General features: G+C 40.7%; 5 protein-coding genes across 10 annotated transcripts in view; 4 read left to right on the forward strand and 1 right to left on the reverse strand.

Annotated features, from left to right (window-relative positions):
- The first annotated feature begins 691 nt into the window (after nucleotides 1-691).
- On the forward strand, nucleotides 692-2294 carry LOC104812573 (protein DCL, chloroplastic). 3 transcript variants are annotated; one of them, XM_010539818.2, is made up of 4 exons: nucleotides 692-1174; nucleotides 1351-1468; nucleotides 1804-1861; nucleotides 1934-2294. In XM_010539818.2, exons 1-4 carry the CDS (start codon nucleotides 825-827, stop codon nucleotides 1972-1974), a joined length of 567 nt encoding a protein of 188 aa, XP_010538120.1. In that variant the 5' UTR covers nucleotides 692-824; the 3' UTR covers nucleotides 1975-2294. The 3 variants fall into 3 exon arrangements, with proteins under 3 accessions (XP_010538120.1, XP_010538118.1, XP_010538119.1); XM_010539816.1 differs by having other exon boundaries at nucleotides 694-1174; nucleotides 1804-2294; XM_010539817.1 differs by having other exon boundaries at nucleotides 697-1174; nucleotides 1354-1468; nucleotides 1804-2294.
- A 2082-nt stretch (nucleotides 2295-4376) lies between these two features.
- On the forward strand, nucleotides 4377-6366 carry LOC104812575. Of its 2 annotated transcripts, none has more exons than XM_010539820.2 (5): nucleotides 4377-4603; nucleotides 5081-5281; nucleotides 5390-5699; nucleotides 5804-5910; nucleotides 5986-6366. In XM_010539820.2, exons 1-5 carry the CDS (start codon nucleotides 4490-4492, stop codon nucleotides 6016-6018), a joined length of 765 nt encoding a protein of 254 aa, XP_010538122.1. In that variant the 5' UTR covers nucleotides 4377-4489; the 3' UTR covers nucleotides 6019-6366. The 2 variants fall into 2 exon arrangements, with proteins under 2 accessions (XP_010538122.1, XP_010538123.1); XM_010539821.2 differs by having other exon boundaries at nucleotides 4395-4603; nucleotides 5807-5910.
- Nucleotides 6367-6580: 214 nt separating this feature from the next.
- LOC104812574 (photosystem I chlorophyll a/b-binding protein 5, chloroplastic) lies at nucleotides 6581-8065 on the forward strand. The gene is made up of 7 exons (XM_010539819.2): nucleotides 6581-6699; nucleotides 6746-6843; nucleotides 6930-7062; nucleotides 7140-7252; nucleotides 7347-7451; nucleotides 7573-7661; nucleotides 7762-8065. The coding sequence occupies exons 1-7, from the start codon at nucleotides 6613-6615 to the stop codon at nucleotides 7902-7904; spliced, it is 768 nt and encodes a 255-aa protein (XP_010538121.1). The 5' UTR covers nucleotides 6581-6612; the 3' UTR covers nucleotides 7905-8065.
- A 258-nt stretch (nucleotides 8066-8323) lies between these two features.
- Nucleotides 8324-11756, reverse strand: LOC104812576 (protein WEAK CHLOROPLAST MOVEMENT UNDER BLUE LIGHT-like 3). Of its 2 annotated transcripts, XM_010539824.2 has the most exons (3): nucleotides 11135-11756; nucleotides 10325-10907; nucleotides 8324-10238 (listed from the first exon to the last, which is right to left on the reverse strand). In XM_010539824.2, the coding sequence occupies exons 2-3, from the start codon at nucleotides 10895-10897 to the stop codon at nucleotides 8418-8420; spliced, it is 2394 nt and encodes a 797-aa protein (XP_010538126.1). In that variant the 5' UTR covers nucleotides 10898-10907; nucleotides 11135-11756; the 3' UTR covers nucleotides 8324-8417. The 2 variants fall into 2 exon arrangements, with proteins under 2 accessions (XP_010538126.1, XP_010538125.1); XM_010539823.1 differs by lacking the exon at nucleotides 11135-11756 and having other exon boundaries at nucleotides 10325-11128.
- Nucleotides 11757-12301: 545 nt separating this feature from the next.
- The window catches only part of LOC104812577 (phosphatidate phosphatase PAH2-like), a 4719-nt gene continuing 1725 nt past the window's right edge, over nucleotides 12302-15295 (forward strand). Inside the window, exons 1-3 of one of the 2 annotated variants that reach the window (XR_771601.2) lie at nucleotides 12302-13943; nucleotides 14088-14658; nucleotides 14746-15281. Coding sequence is in view for 1 of the 2 variants with exons in the window: in XM_010539825.2 (XP_010538127.1) it covers nucleotides 12936-13943; nucleotides 14088-14658; nucleotides 14746-15281 (2115 nt within the window). In the remaining variant the exon portion in view is untranslated. The remainder of the gene's footprint in view (nucleotides 13944-14087; nucleotides 14659-14745; nucleotides 15282-15295) is intronic. The other variant, XM_010539825.2, reaches the window with a different exon arrangement.

Consider the following 15295-nt stretch of genomic DNA (forward strand, 5'->3'; position numbering starts at 1 on the left):
TATATATATATATATATATATATTAAAATGATCATTTTCCATCTTTATCTCAAGACAACACATCATAAAATAACAAAATTTCGTGAGTGCAAAAAATAGTTTACCGTCGTTATTTTAAAATTAAATAATACGTGACATAAATTTCAAAACAAAGATAAATATTCCAATATTATATAACAAATACAAAATTTTAGAAGATAAGAGGCTTGGTTCAATGATGGTGAGGTGGGCCGTGTGGTAGAAGTGAGACGTGGACCAATGACGATTAAGAGACTTTTTTTTTAAAAATGTCTGAGACCACCTTTCCACCCACACACAAAGTCGTTGTCCAAACTAATCCTATCCGTCCACGTCGCTTATAAACCAACGGTCAGGATGTGTTTTCATACGTGTCTTGTTGGGTCTGGTTGTTGATTGGACAGTGACGCTGCGACACGTGTCATCGCTACATCAAACTCTTAAGTTTCTAAATTCCTAAAATCCGAATAATTTAGATTTAAAATCGAATTACCCGAAATCTCCGACCCGGAGCCACGTGTATCGCCAATGCATTAAATATTAATATTAATTAGCACTCGCCATTAAATGTTAAAAAAATCTCAAAAATAAATATTGGGCCATAAAGCCCAAATTAAGGTATTAAGGCCTAAAAGCCCAAATAAAGCATACAAAGCCCTCTTTCGTCGCACTGAGGCAATTCTCTGGTCTCGAGCTTTCCACGGCGTCTTCGCTTAGTGACGGTGACGGTTAATGTCACCGCTCATATCTCTCGCCTTTTCCCTTCGAAAAATATCCTCTATCCAAAATCGGAAGCTCACGGCACCATGATTTCCGTTTCCCGATCGCCGTCAGTGGCGGCGGCGGTTCAGTCGTGCTTCTGCGCCGGCTCCTCTCTCACTGCTCTGTCTTCTTCTCCGGTGACGTTGCATTTCCCGCGCGGTACCGCGGCTGGGGTTCGGTTTCGTGTTTTCGCCGTGAAGACAGAATCGGACGGCTCGGAGTTGCTGAGGCGGCCGCATATTTTGTCGGAGGAGGATCAGAGTTCAGGTTCGGAAGAGGATGAGAGCGGCGAACATGGAGAGGCTGAAGAAGAGATCGTTGATTGGGAAGATAAGATCCTGGAGGTTACTGTTCCGCTTGTTGGCTTAGTCAGGATGATCCTTCACTCCGACAAGTACGTGCTTTGTTTCATGTATTTTGAATTAGCGTTTCGAGAGTATTTTCTGGATTTTGTTTATGTTTGAGCAGAAAAAATTAGCTAATATTATGTATCAGATGCTAAATCCATCTGTGGATTTCGGAATATTTATGTATCTTCGGCTGAGTCTTCTCATTGATCAAACTTGTCAGCAGATACGGAAATGGAGATAGGCTAAGCCCCGGACACGAGAGAACTGTTGTTGAGAGATTGCTCCCTTATCACCCTGAATATGAGGACAAGATTGGGCCCGGAATCGATTACATCATGGTACAAATTCCATTCCTCTTGATTTTGAAATGGGATTGTATTTGAGCTTTTCCAATTGTCTTTTGTCACAAAGAAACAATTTTTCTACTGAGATATGTTCAATTCTAGAATGGTTTTGATGAGCCATGGGTTTATAGGTTGTAAGTCTAAGATAATGATCTCTATGGTTTATGTTGTCTTATATCGTTTTCATTCCAAATCATATTAGTCTTCTGATTAATTTTAAAGTTTACAGCAAGTTTATACCCATAACATCACCTCTGAGCTAAGCCTGCGGTTCTCAATATGGCTTAAGTTCTCAACTAATTTACTTGTGGTTTTGTTTCTCGTTCCAGGTCGGTCGTCACCCGGATTTCGAGAGCTCCCGCTGTTTGTTCGTAGCTCGGAAAGACGGTGAAATAATTGATTTTTCGTATTGGAAATGCATAAAGGGTTTGATCCGGAAGAACTACCCTCTCTACGCAGGCAGTTTCATCCTCAGGCATTTTCCGAAAAACGTAGGATGAACGGATAGATCAGAGGAGGGGTAACTGAGTTTTCCACAGCTTCATCGTATAGAAACTCCCGCAGCTTCATTGGAAAGAGACAGGATGTTAAAAAAAAGGGTACAGAGAAGATGGTCAAGTTGCTGTCTTTGGTCCGGCCTTGTTTTGAACAAAGTTTCTATAACATCATGGATTCGTATAATAGCTAAAGTGTTGCTGCTACAGCCAGAGGTTTAATGGAGGATGTGAGTCATGCAATCTCTTCTCCTTGTTTTCTTTTTTCTTTTTTGAGATTTTTATACATTTTGTAATTGATCTTTAATGGGTTTTTTTTTCAAATTTGCACAGATTTTAATGTTGTTTAAGGGGATAAAACACCATTAAAGAGCTTATAATATCCTCTCTTTTTAAAACTATATGTTTATAGAATGGATTTTAAACCCTAAATTCTCAAATTTTAAGCATTTTATAGTGTGGGGGTGTATTTGATATTTCGTTTATATTTTGATTGGTTTAAACTTTAAAGTATGGTGAGATACTGATCCACTATTATTTTTTCAAATACAAAATATCTCAAGGGCCAAAAATGATTTTCAAAATTATTTTGTGAATAATTTAAACATGTGTTACATTATTATAATTTACAGTTAAGAAACAATAGGTGAAAAGGAATTTTAAAAAGGTACATTGTTTTTATTAATTCATTTTCTGTTTCTAGACTTCCAAGTTCCGCCGAATTAAACACTTCAACTCAAATTTCCAAATTATAAACTAAACCAATCTAAATCAGAAAAAATCAAATTATAATCTTTTTGAAATAATACTAACTTAAATCTATTCAGAACTAAAATTTTCCTCCATTTTTTTAAACAAATATACAGATTCATTTAAAAATATATTTTTGGATGGTTTTTTACCACAAGAATTTCATTCTTAATAAAAAAAAAACATTTTTTTTAGCACCAGAAGTTCAAAACTGCGTGGATAAGAGTAAGTAACCCCCAACCTATAACATTCGGATAGATTTAGTGGAGATGAAATATCTATCATAAATTATTACTGACCGGATTCCAAGTAGATATTTTTTTGGTACTTCCACCGCATACCCCAACACGATTCGGACAAAAACACATCACACTCATCGGTCTTGACTTTTGAGGTACCATAGTTTTTGTACTTTGTACATTTTTAAAACACCATTTTTATTATATGTTGAATTTGTGTAATATAATATGGTTGAAATGAAATTCTAGCTAGTACTTCTGTTTTGTATTATGGAATGCAAAGTCATATACCGGAATTTAAAAGCTTGATAAATGGGAGGATTATAGAAACAAGTAATGTAGCAGTCATTTCATAATTATATATGAACCAAACCAAAACGATTAGTTGGAGATGTTACTATGTACGGACGACTATGAGTTAGGTGTCTTCACTTCCAAGTTAATTGAGATTTTGGTATAACACATGCATATAGATATGATACCAGTTTCGGTTGTTTCAATCACTTTTAATAAATAAAAAAAAATTATTATCACCATCATCATTATTATTATTAATAGAAGATTGAAGTTGATTTTAACTTTATATTTTTTTAAAAAAAATATACTCGTTCGATGATTTTTTAATATGAAAGTGTAAAAAAACAATTAGGAGTTTAAATATTAGAATAGATGAAAAAAGGTCAAGTGTAAGTGAAAAACAAAAAGCGTATGAAAAATTTTGTTTATATTATCAAAATTATAGTTATGAAAATATAGTTGCTTATATTACGAAAATACGCAAGTCACATATCATTACGTAAATCGCACATTTTATACTAGAAATAATCATTTGGGTTCAATAAAAATCGAATTCATTCATATCAAATAATATGTTGTATACGGGTGTAAGTTAATGTGAAATTGAATGAATATTAGTTTATTGAAATAAAAATAAATCTTAAAAATGAAACAAATAAAACAATTTTAAAATATAAATATCTTTTCTTACTAATTGCCTAAATTAAACCGAAATAGATATGATATAAAAATTATAATATTTTAAAATGAAAAAAAATCTAGATATAAAAATAAAAGTAATTAAAAAATTTAAAATTTAAAGTTAGAGAATTCATTCAATAAAATGTGAAAAGGACAAATTTGACTCCAAAAGATATTTAATATCCAAAGAAAATCAAACTCCGATTCCAATCCTTGTCACTAGATAAATATCACGAGCCAAAAAAAGATATTTACATATTGTGTCTTTTTTGTCAAAAAAGGATAATATTTATTTATCTGAATATATATACATATATAATAATATCTATATATAGTCATGGTAAAGTGGACATGGGGCGAGGAAAAGAGATATTTTCTGCCCAACAAAAATATCTGGAGCAACAATCCCGCCAAATTGACCGATGCTGACGTGGCAACTCTGCCACGTGTAAAAAGCGGTGACAACTGTACCGCTCTTTTTTTTTTATCCTCTCTCCCTTTCGGCGATATTTTTCTCTCCGCCTCTTTTCCACGGTTCAAAAAGATCAGAGCCAATGGTTCGTGGGTACAGAGGAAGCCATAGCCGCGCCAGCTCCGACTCGTCCGAATCCACTCGGGGCGATTCCGGAGAGGATTCTTCTGGTGAAGAAGAGATGGCGTCATCCGTGGTATGAGTTCGATATCTATGATTCATTGTTCTTGCATTTCTTCGTGAAATCGGTGGTTTTCGTGGTTGAGATATGCTTTTTCTCCGATTTTGGAGGATGTATTAGCTCGTGATCTTCCGTTAATGGCGATGTTCTATTCTCAAGACTCTTTAGGATTATTTGGTCGGCGAAATGTTTGTTTAAGAATCCATAGAACTGTAGGTCTTCGATTCACATTTAAACAAAAAAAGAACTGTAGGTCTTCGACAAGGAGATTTTCCATGTACGAGGGGGCTTGTAAATGTCAATTTGGTTAATCTTAGACAATTTTAGTAAAAAAAAAAGGCGTAAATGGATCATTCCTTATTAAACTTGTGAAATCCTGATGATATTTGAGTAGGATCTTCCAATTAGCTGGTGTTTTTTCTTGCCAATTGGATCCACCTTGGTGAATATGTGCACCTGGGAAATTGAAATCACGTTTTTGACATTTTGCAGTACTCTGCTGGGAAAGTGAAGGGATCAACGGAATGGACAGACGAGAAGCACAGTTTGTATCTCAAATCCATGGAAGCCACGTTTGTAGATCAGTTGTATAATTCCCTTGGAAATCTCGGTTCGCATTGTAACAAGAAGAATGCGACCGATGAAGGGCCATCGAGACAGTTTTGCAGCATAAAAAATTCTTATCAAGAGCAGGTTAGAGACAGATACTCTATTATGTGGAAGCTGATTCTCTGATCTCGCAGCTTTACTCCTGTTAGAATTCCGTGTTTATGGTTTGCTCTTTTCTACTTTTGTCTCTAGTTCAAGGTTCATCGTGCTGGTTTCTGGCAGAGGATGGATGTTAAACAGTCCGAGTATTGCTTTAACAGAAGTGATGCTTGTCATGAGTTTCTTGCAAGTCCATGGATAAAGCATTTCAGACCTTTATCAGAGGGTCAAAGCCCAGAATGCCAGAAGCCTGAAGGTAGTTGGGATCCCGAAAACCGAATGATCTGCCCAAATTGGGAGAAGGGAATGGTCATCTGCAGTTCAGGATCAGCCTCTACTTTGAAGAAGAACCATTCGGGTCACTTTTGCCTCGGCGGCCAGGATCAAATCAACAATAGAGAAGGTACTTTTTACTTCTTGTCCAAATGGGTTCTTGTTTTCCACATATACTAGTTGTCGTGCAAAACTGAAATTTCCAAAATGTATCCTCTTTATTGATGGTTTAAGCAGAGGTGTCAGACCAGAACTTTGTCGACGAAGAAACGAAAGAAGAAAAAGCAAGCTCGAAGAAGATGAAGATCAGGATGAGCGAATCATCGAGTAACAATGATCAGGTAAACATAGTCTGATTAGTTAACAACATTACTCAATGCCATGATTGTTGATTCCCCGTCCTCTTTCCCGTCCAGGTCGTTCCATATGGAAAAGCTCCGGCAACATGATAAACACGTGAAAAAGTCATGTTTCTGAGCTGAGAAGCAAGAACATTTTTTGTGTGTAAATAGATTTACGCAACTGAAATCGAAGTAATCCTCTTATCTCCCTAACTATAATGCCCCTCGTGTCGAACTTCTTTGTCCATCTATGAACCCTATTTTCGGTAAAGAAGAAGAAGCTTTGATGGTGGAAAGAGGCTGAAGGAAGAAGAATTTCTCAAGGATGCAGTTTTATTTGTAATGCAGAGTTTCTGTCTGGTTAAATAATTGTATTTGTAGCTATAAGAGCTTGTGGACTCTTTGTGCTACAAGTGAAAGGCGTGTACTTTAGTTATCTTTTTTTGGTGTTGCTGAGTCGTTGAATTCGGTTAAAAATAAACCCGGTTCAAAACCGGTACTGTTCTGATAAACCGAACCGAAATGTAAACCGATCATAACATACACCCATCTGGTTAACGGATAAAAAACGTCATCTCGAGTGGACGATCCTGATACATCCACGTGGCAAATCCGGCGACTCGCATCATTTTATGTGGATACTGAAGTTTGGATAAACAGTGTCAGAACACCAAAGCAACAGAGAACGGAGAAGAAGAAGAGATGGCCGTTGTTTTACGTGGAGGCTGCTGCAGCGGAGGATTTCTTCTCCGGCGAGGCTTCTCCGCCGGAGACAGAACATTCTCTGCCGTGAGACGAGGACGATTCTGGACGGGAAAGTCCCGGGAGGGAAAAGTCGCGGGCGAGATCCTCCGGACGAGTGTCGGTTGGAGCCGCCGAGGAACGTGCGACGTGGCTCCCCGGGCTCGATCCTCCTCCGTACCTTGACGGAACGTGAGCCGTCGATTTCTTCATTTTCCTCTTCACTCCACCACAAAGATTTCTTTGTGGGGTTTGATGATATATATATTGCTTCACAGGTTGACCGGAGATTATGGGTTTGATCCATTGGGGCTTGGAGAGGATCCAGAGAGCTTGAAATGGTACGTTCAAGCAGAGCTTGTTCATTCTCGTTTCGCCATGCTCGGCGTCGCCGGGATTCTCTTCACCGACGTAAGTTCTTCAATTACACCAATCCATCGATTATTTTGAACCTGGAATCTGAATTGCTAATTAGGGTTTGTTTACAGCTACTTCGCGTTACAGGGATTCGAGATTTACCTGTGTGGTATGAAGCTGGGGCAACAAAATTCGAATTTGCAAGCACAAGAACTCTGTTAACTGTTCAGTTCATCTTGATGGGGTGAATTTTCTTCCTCTGTTTGGTGCATTGTTTATGAATCTTCAGATTTCGATAATGTATTTGGAGTAGACTGAGAATTGAGAACCATTCACAGGTTTGCAGAAACCAAAAGATACATGGATTTCATCAACCCTGGCTCTCAAGCCAAAGAGGGTTCTTTCTTTGGACTCGAACCCGCCCTCGAAGGGCTCGAGCCCGGGTATGTTCAATGCTCGGTTTCTTTCTTTCGCCTTTGATCCTGTTTCGTTATGCAATCTTGTTCATGTATGTCTGTTCACTGGATCCGATGAAAGAGTAAATGTTTGTATGCAATGTAACAGCTACCCTGGAGGACCTTTGTTGAACCCGCTAGGCCTGGCTAAGGACATTAAAAACGCCCACGAATGGAAGCTTAAGGAGATCAAGAACGGTTAGACTCGGAATTCTCAGACAAAGTTCCCCAACTGCAACTGTCTATCTTTTCTCTACTTTGCTACTCACAATGTTTTCGGACGTGGGTTTTTGAGCAGGTCGACTAGCCATGATTGCGATGCTAGGGTTCTTCGTTCAAGCTTCTGTTACACATGTTGGCCCTATCGATAACCTCGTTGATCATCTTTCGAATCCGTGGCACAAGACTATCATTCAGACCCTTTTTAACTCTTCTTCTTAGGTATGTTTTCTCTGGATTGCTATGAACTCTATCGTACATATATCCTGTGAAAACAGTCAACTCGTGTCCGTTTCATTCTTTTGTGAGGAAAAAAATCCATACAATTTGCCATAGAAATCTACAAGGGGCCAGAAAGTTTCTATATTTTCTCGGCCGGACAATACTGATAACGTTATTTCCCATATGAGTACAACAAATCTGTCTTCCAAGTGAAACCAAGAAAAGCATACATGGAAAGGTTCCGTCATTGTCACCTTCTTTATCAGAGGGTCAAAGCCCAGAATGCCAGAAGCCTGAAGGTAGTTGGGATCCCGAAAACCGAATGATCTGCCCAAATTGGGAGAAGGGAATGGTCATCTGCAGTTCAGGATCAGCCTCTACTTTGAAGAAGAACCATTCGGGTCACTTTTGCCTCGGCGGCCCTTTCCCAGTGGCTGTAAGACAAAATGAATCAGATGTGAAGAAAAGGGCGGTTGGCGAAACCTACCTTTGAGACAGGTCTTGACGAACATCTCATTTGTCCGATTTCTTTCTCGACAAGAACATGAAAACCTTTGGTAGCAAAGAAAACTTCTTCTTTTTCTTCTTTGTTTCAGGAACCATACTGTTATTATCTTCAGTTTCGGCGGTTTCCTGTTCACTTGGGGCCTCAGGTCCTGGTTTATGGGGAGAGCGAGGAGCTTCGGTCAACTGGTTGAACCCGTAATCCTTATGTCTCCATTCGGTGCTCGATCTCGGACTTCTCTCGAGCTCCACCTTGACTTCTTCTTTTCTCTTCTTCCCGTTTTCCGACCACCATTTCCGCAACTGTTGCTCCACTCCCAACTTCCCTTCTCGAGCTTTCTCGGCTTTTTCCATAGCAACTTTTAGCTCTTCCTTCCTTAGAGCCATCTCTCTGTTCACCTCCTCTAGTTTCTCCAGGATTCTTGACTCTTCCTCTTTAGCCACCTTGATCTGGGCGACAATCTCTGCAAGCCTTATGTTGGCCGCCTCTTCTGCCTCGTGTGCCCGCTTGCTTAGCTCGTAATATTCTTCCACCGAGATTATTATGCTTCGAGGCGAGTTAATACCCTCGAACCTTTGAGCGCATTCGCTCTCTTGCAAGGCTTTGATAGCCGCTAAGGCTAACTTCTCGGAAGCACGAGCGGCTTCCATTTCCTTTTTAGCCTCCATTAATCTGTTCTCTATGGTACGAACTCCTCCTTTTGCTTGAATAGACTCTTCCTTCGCCTTTCTCAGCTCATCTCGGGCAGCTTCGGCAAGAGACTTCGCCTCTTCCGCCTCTCCGGCCGCTTGTTGTAGCTTCTTGGCTATCTCTGCTAGTTCTTCTCTTGCTTCTTTATCCTTTGTCTGAATCGAACTCACATCTGAACTTATCTGTTCCAGCTTGTTGTCTCCCTGTTTCATCTCCTCGAGGGTCTTTTTCTCTCTCTCGAGTTCCGATTGTAAGGATGCGACGATTATCTTCAAGGTTTTCACCTCGGAAGTTGCATTCTCGATGTTGGATTTCACTTCTTCGAGCTCTTTCTTCGCCGAAAGAACTGCTGTTTGTATGTAGCTTTGGCCGCTCTTTCGCATCAGAGGATCACCATTCGAGACTTCTTCACCACAGAGATCAGGATTCTCCATGGAAGCAGCCACCAGTTCGCCCCTCAGATCTCGAAGAAGAGAGGAAGCGGTCTCGAGTTTAGCTTTCTCATCTTCCGTTGCATGAATCTCTTGGTTAAGCCTCTCGATATCGTCTTCTACCATCTTCAGTTCCTTCTCCCAATTGTATATGTCACGGTCCCGAGCCATGGCCGCCCCGAATCTCTTTTCCTCCGCTTCGAGATGGGCCGTATGTGCCGACTCCAGCAGCTCTTTCGTGGCCATTAGCTCTATTGTCAGTCCCTCCATCTTCCTCTCTATCTCCTTCGCCTCCAACCTGGCATCTTCAGCTTTCTTCGCGGCCAAATCTTTCTCCTTCAACAAATCTTCGTATTCCTTTGATACCAATCTGATCTCTTCTCTGACGGATTTCAGCTCAGAAATTGCGGAAGAAAGCCTCGCTTTCGCCACCTCGAGCTGAGCCTTGGCAGCGACGCTTGCCTCCTCTGCAATCCCTTGTTCCATCTCTTCCACGCGGAGCTTCGCGAGCTCGGTGTCTTGCTTCGCTTGTTGCTCCTCCTTCTGCGCCTTCTCGAGCTCGAGCTTCAGTTCCTCGATGAGCTTCTTCGTGTCCTCAAGTTCCTTCTGCACTTTCTGCTTTGCCTCTTCTGCCAACTCCGCCTGTTTCTTGTACTCGGGTATGTCTTCTTGCGTCTTCTCCAGTTCTTGATCCACCAGCTTTCGTCTCTAGACATCGAGAAATTCGACGTTAACCTGGAATACGTGACAAAACCCGAAAACATAGATGACGTGAAACCAGACATTGTATGTACCTCTATTGTCTGGATCTTATGAGCTTTCCAATCTGTGATCCCTCCGAACTTCGAAACCTCTTGTTTAACGGATTCAAAAGGTGCAGTTGTATCGATCACACCGATAATTTTCGGTGTTTCCGAGCTCGTCGGGGACCCAAAACGTGGAGACACCGGTGCTCTCGGGTAGACGAGAGCTCGGGCCGAGCCAAGAACTCTAAGACGTGGAAGAGGAGAGCGTCCTTGCCTCGGGGATTCGATGGAGATCCTCGCGTCCTCGATTTGATCGACTCGAGAATCGGTTGGAAACGAGTCCTGATGGCTTATCGCCGCTCGTGGGGCAACGTAAACCTTCGGGGTATCAGGTTGGTCGGAACTGCCATCTCTAGGTGCGTTTGGAACAGGGATATCGGCAAGAAAAGGATTAGAGGAATCGATGCCTTCCAAGTTCAAAAGATCGGAGACGGATGAGTCGAAGTCTGTAGGGTTCATCGAGGACGTAGAAGATTTCATCGGAGCTTTATCTTGTTCATCTTCTTCACCATTGCCATGGAGAAATGTGAATATGTCGTCGGAAACTTTATCATCACCCATCACAGAAACTCTGAAAGTTCAAAGCTTTATTTTGATTAGAAACAGAGAGACATACAAAAGATTCGACAAACAAGGATTGAATATGTTCCATTGTTCTTGCAAAATCTCGAACGGGTTTCTTATGTTTTCTGCAAATGCACGTTTTGGGCAAATTGCAGAGATTTATGCAATTCGTGTTCATCACATTCTCGAAACTTTCAGAAGATTTCACCAACATTTTCTTTATTAACATCGTACCTTCATCAAACTCCGACAATGCGACACGACACGACACGAAGCTAAACAAGCTCCGTTTCAATGGAGGTCGAAGAAAAAGAAACTTGAAGAGAGATAAATTAGGGTTTTTGTTTCAGATTATTTTTTCTGGGAGAGAATAGCGTATTGATCACAATGCATTAGAGCTCGACAACGAATTCGAACAAGACCACCAGATGAGAAAGAAAGATTCAGAACAAAACCAGAAGAGACAGACAAGACATGAACTCTCGAGAGGAAGAAGAAGATGAAGATTTTTTTTTTTTTTTGGTGATAACGAAAGTCAGGAGAAAGATAAAACAGAGGGAGAGAGAATAACGGAAGAGAAGCAAAGCGTGGAGCGCACGCACCTCTCCTCCCTCCTCCTCCCCCTTCATTCCAACAGCTCTCCATCTATCTGTTTCATTTCTCGTTTTATTTATTTTTAGTTTTTTTTGTTAGTGGGACGTGACAAACGAGACTTCAAGCCATCTTGTTTGTTTAATCTCCTTGTTTGGCTTAACCGCATTTGTCTTTCAAAGGTTGGTTGGGTTCGATCATGCTTTTAGACTTTGGTTTCGGTTTGGATTAAACCGAAAATCCACTTGAATTGAAACCGACTTGAATTAGATTCGGTTTAAATTGTATAACAAATTTTTTTCTTATTCAACCGGTGAAATGCGGACGCAAAATATTTGTCTCGCTCCGAATTCGAGTATCAAATTAAATATAGAAACATAATTTTAATCACATGGTTTGTTTCGCACTCCGATAGTAGTATAGACCTTAGCTCAGAACATTCGATTATCCAAAAAAAAATGTCTTCAATTATCAAAAGATTATGTTTGCCTTATTAAAATATTGAGTTACTTTCTATTTTATATACTAAGTGATCGTCAACAAGCGTTTAGTTTTAATAGTGATATTATATCTTTTAAAAAATGAAATTAAGACTAAATTTACATGTTAATAAAATAGTGAAAAAAAGATTTATTTAAAATAGTGAAAAAAGGTTTATATAATAAATTAACTGGCAATAAACTTAAGTCATATCTCTAATTTCAGGGGGGAAAATCATTTTTTTTATTTAACATCAAAAGTTTTTTTAAAAAAAGTAAACGACTAAAAGGCAAACCAAATATTACGTGGCATCTTGGCAAATTCTGAATTACAACGCACAGTTTCTCTCTCTCTCTAGATCGATCTGGACCTTCAGGTAAATAGAACTTCAATTCTTCACCGCCATTGTTAAAAATTGAAATTTAGTCGCTATTATTAATTAATTTGATTCATCAAATCGATTATTTTGATCAACAACAACGGGACGAAAACGCCACCAAAGCAAATCATATTTCGGCGGCGTCTTCTTGCAACATTTAATGGCGGTTTCTCTCTCTCGGTCCTTGGCACTCTCCGATCATCCCAACAGAATATGCTCTTTTTCCTCCTCAGATCTTCTCTCTTCGTCCATGTCCGAAAGACAAGGACTTTGAACTGGGTTTTGTCGCCTATCACCCCAATTCTCTCTCTTCATCTTGTTCGTCGTCCGTTTGATTTCTGGGTTTTGTTGGCATCAAACATTTTTCGTGCCCTTTTGTTGCGGGATTCGATTCCTGGTCATGGTCTGTCAGATTTTGTTTCTGGGTATGCCAATGGCGGTGGTTTCGAGGTATAATGCATGTTGATTGATCGACCCTGACGATCCAAGGTTCTTCATTTCGGTTCAAGATACTGTTGATTCTCGATAAATGATCAAAATTTGGTAGATTTTCGATCTGGGCATCGAAGAAAACTGGTTTGAACGATGAATGTCGTGGGTAGAATCGGGAGCTATATTTACCGTGGAGTGGGTACGGTGTCTGGTCCGTTCCATCCCTTTGGTGGCGGGATTGATATAATCGTCGTAGAACAGCCCGACGGGACGTTCAAATCGTCTCCATGGTACGTTCGCTTTGGGAAATTTCAAGGGGTTTTGAAGAACAAAAGCAATGCGATCAAGATTGATGTCAATGGCGTGGAAGCAGGGTTCAATATGTATCTTGCTCATACAGGGCAAGCTTACTTTCTCAGGGAAGTTGATGATGCTGTCGGAGAAGGTGAATCCTTGTTATACCCTTTGTCTGATACCAAAACCTCTAATGCTGGTGATGTTAGGGTACCATTGAAGTCGAAAAGCTGTAACTATGATGCCGGTAGTCCACGGAATAGTAACGGGAAAAGCGTTGGCAAGCCAGGGATTTTAGGGTTTGCGTTCGGGGGAAGGTCGGTTAGGGAGGATCCGTGTCTGATAGAAGCAGAGGAAGGTGATGGATCATGTGTTAGCTCGATGGAACGGGCCCAGATTGCGGCTGATCTCTTGGAGGTTAAATGGTATACCAATCTCAATACCCGTATGACCATCAAAGCAAAAGTTTCGGGATGCAGTCAGGCAGCCAATGGCAACGGTAAAGGCAGTGCTCAGACCAGTGCCAGTGAGATTAGCTTGGACGAGGCTTACGGGTCGTTTTCTAGTGCCGATGAACCAGCGGAGGGCAGGTCAGAAAGTAAATGTGTAGAGCCATTGAAAACCTTATCGGATAGCTTTCAGATACCCGAGGAATCCGCTGAAAGATCCGAGACAGTGCAGATTCTTGATCAGAATGGCATTAAGTTACTCAGTCTATGCGAAGCAGCAGAAGGTCTCGTTCTTGTCGATGGAAGCTCGTACAAAGCCATATGCAATGCATTGTCTGTTCCTAGCGAACGAAGCAGAAAACTGGACGTTTATGTTGAATCTATGGGCATGACGACAGCAACCGACCCGCAAGGACAGGTTCGTCGTTAAATTGATCTCATTCTTCAAAAGTTGAGTATGATATATAGTTTCAGTCCATCAGCAAATAGTTAAACCTGGAATCTTAGCTAGATTTGATCACTGTTGTGGAACTGATGTCTTGTAATAACTGTATCTAACCAGGATACAGTTACAGTATGTGCTCTCGAATTTGAGCGGACCCCTCGTGAAGGAAACAGCCCGAGCCTTAGGGACGAGAATAAATCCATTGAAGAAGATGTACATGCTTCTCCAGGAAATTGCGAAGATTGTCCATCAACAAGTGTGGAAAGCTACCCACAATCAGATATATCGGAAGAAGAACAATTTACGTTTAGTGATCTTGATGAATTCAATCATGGTGGGAATGGTTCCATGAATTCAAATTCTCCTTGTAAAAATGTAAAGGAGATCTACGAGGAAAATGACATAAGCCGGGAGGACCCTGCGGAGAAATCAAAGGTTGTATCAAAGCCGATCGATATCCATTGCAATGATGAGTACTCTCGGGAAGAGGAGGAGCAACAACGGGTAGAATCGTTACCCAATATGCAGCTTCGAGCTCCGAGTTTTGATCCCGATTCTTGTCAGCCTTTCAGCAAATCGCTTGATTCAAAGTCTAAAACTTTGAAATGGGGTTTCAAAAAAGACGAATACAGCTCGGAGAGTTTAGATGTGAAGGCATTCAAGCACATGCTAGATAATCCTGAAGTCGGTAAGAAATCTTCCAAGGTTCTAACATAATTACACTTAGTCCATACATTTTTAACGATCTATTTCCTTGTTGTCTTCTCCGCTTTAGTCGAGCTCTCTCTCTGCAAGCACTTGTTAAGTGAAGGAATGGGAGCGGAAGCAGCTTCTCGGGTATTCGACTCCGGAAAACTGGATATGAAGAAATTTCTTTCTTTGGGCCCGTCCTCCATTGTGAAGGACGATGAACTCATCGTTAAAATCGGTGGCTGCTATTTCCCGTGGGATTCTGCAGCTCCCATTGTCTCGGGAATGGTTTCTTTTGGATCTGACGAGAAAATATTCGAGCCCAAAGGCATGATAGCCGTTGATCGGGTTGAGAAGCCCGGTGATTCGGCTCCAGGAAGTGGAGGCTGGAAGATTTGGCCTTTCTCTCTCAGAACTTCGAGGAGCAGTGACAAGATTCAAGACCCTTTCACGTCTGAAACCGGAAATGACGAAACACGGAATGTATCGAAGCCAAAACCCGTTAAAAAGACGGTCAGAGCTCTAACCCCAACATCCGAAAATTTGGCTTCCCTGAATCTGAAAGAAGGAAGAAATGATGTGACTTTCACATTCTCCACAAATATGCTAGGCACTCAACAGGTCATTCTCTTTCC

The sequence above is a fragment of the Tarenaya hassleriana genome, unplaced genomic scaffold, assembly GCF_000463585.1.
Source record: "Tarenaya hassleriana unplaced genomic scaffold, ASM46358v1 Cleome2, whole genome shotgun sequence".
In the NCBI taxonomy this organism is placed as follows: domain Eukaryota; kingdom Viridiplantae; phylum Streptophyta; class Magnoliopsida; order Brassicales; family Cleomaceae; genus Tarenaya; species Tarenaya hassleriana.

What these genes read in the sequence shown, in the direction of transcription:
- LOC104812575 (XM_010539820.2), top strand. Translation starts at nt 4,490, where the DNA reads ATGGTTCGTGGGTACAGAGGAAGCCATAGCCGCGCCAGCTCCGACTCG. An exon ending in AAAATTCTTATCAAGAGCAG is followed by an intron (nt 5,282 to 5,389) that starts GTTAGAGACAGA and finishes TTTTGTCTCTAG; the next exon opens with TTCAAGGTTCATCGTGCTGG. An exon ending in CATCGAGTAACAATGATCAG is followed by an intron (nt 5,911 to 5,985) that starts GTAAACATAGTC and finishes TTTCCCGTCCAG; the next exon opens with GTCGTTCCATATGGAAAAGC.
- LOC104812576 (XM_010539824.2), bottom strand. Translation starts at nt 10,897, where the DNA reads ATGGGTGATGATAAAGTTTCCGACGACATATTCACATTTCTCCATGGC. An exon ending in ATAAGATCCAGACAATAGAG is followed by an intron (nt 10,239 to 10,324) that starts GTACATACAATG and finishes CTCGATGTCTAG; the next exon opens with AGACGAAAGCTGGTGGATCA.
- LOC104812573 (XM_010539816.1), top strand. Translation starts at nt 825, where the DNA reads ATGATTTCCGTTTCCCGATCGCCGTCAGTGGCGGCGGCGGTTCAGTCG. An exon ending in ATGATCCTTCACTCCGACAA is followed by an intron (nt 1,175 to 1,350) that starts GTACGTGCTTTG and finishes CAAACTTGTCAG; the next exon opens with CAGATACGGAAATGGAGATA. An exon ending in CCGGAATCGATTACATCATG is followed by an intron (nt 1,469 to 1,803) that starts GTACAAATTCCA and finishes TTCTCGTTCCAG; the next exon opens with GTCGGTCGTCACCCGGATTT.
- LOC104812574 (XM_010539819.2), top strand. Translation starts at nt 6,613, where the DNA reads ATGGCCGTTGTTTTACGTGGAGGCTGCTGCAGCGGAGGATTTCTTCTC. An exon ending in CCTCCGTACCTTGACGGAAC is followed by an intron (nt 6,844 to 6,929) that starts GTGAGCCGTCGA and finishes ATTGCTTCACAG; the next exon opens with GTTGACCGGAGATTATGGGT. An exon ending in CCGGGATTCTCTTCACCGAC is followed by an intron (nt 7,063 to 7,139) that starts GTAAGTTCTTCA and finishes GTTTGTTTACAG; the next exon opens with CTACTTCGCGTTACAGGGAT.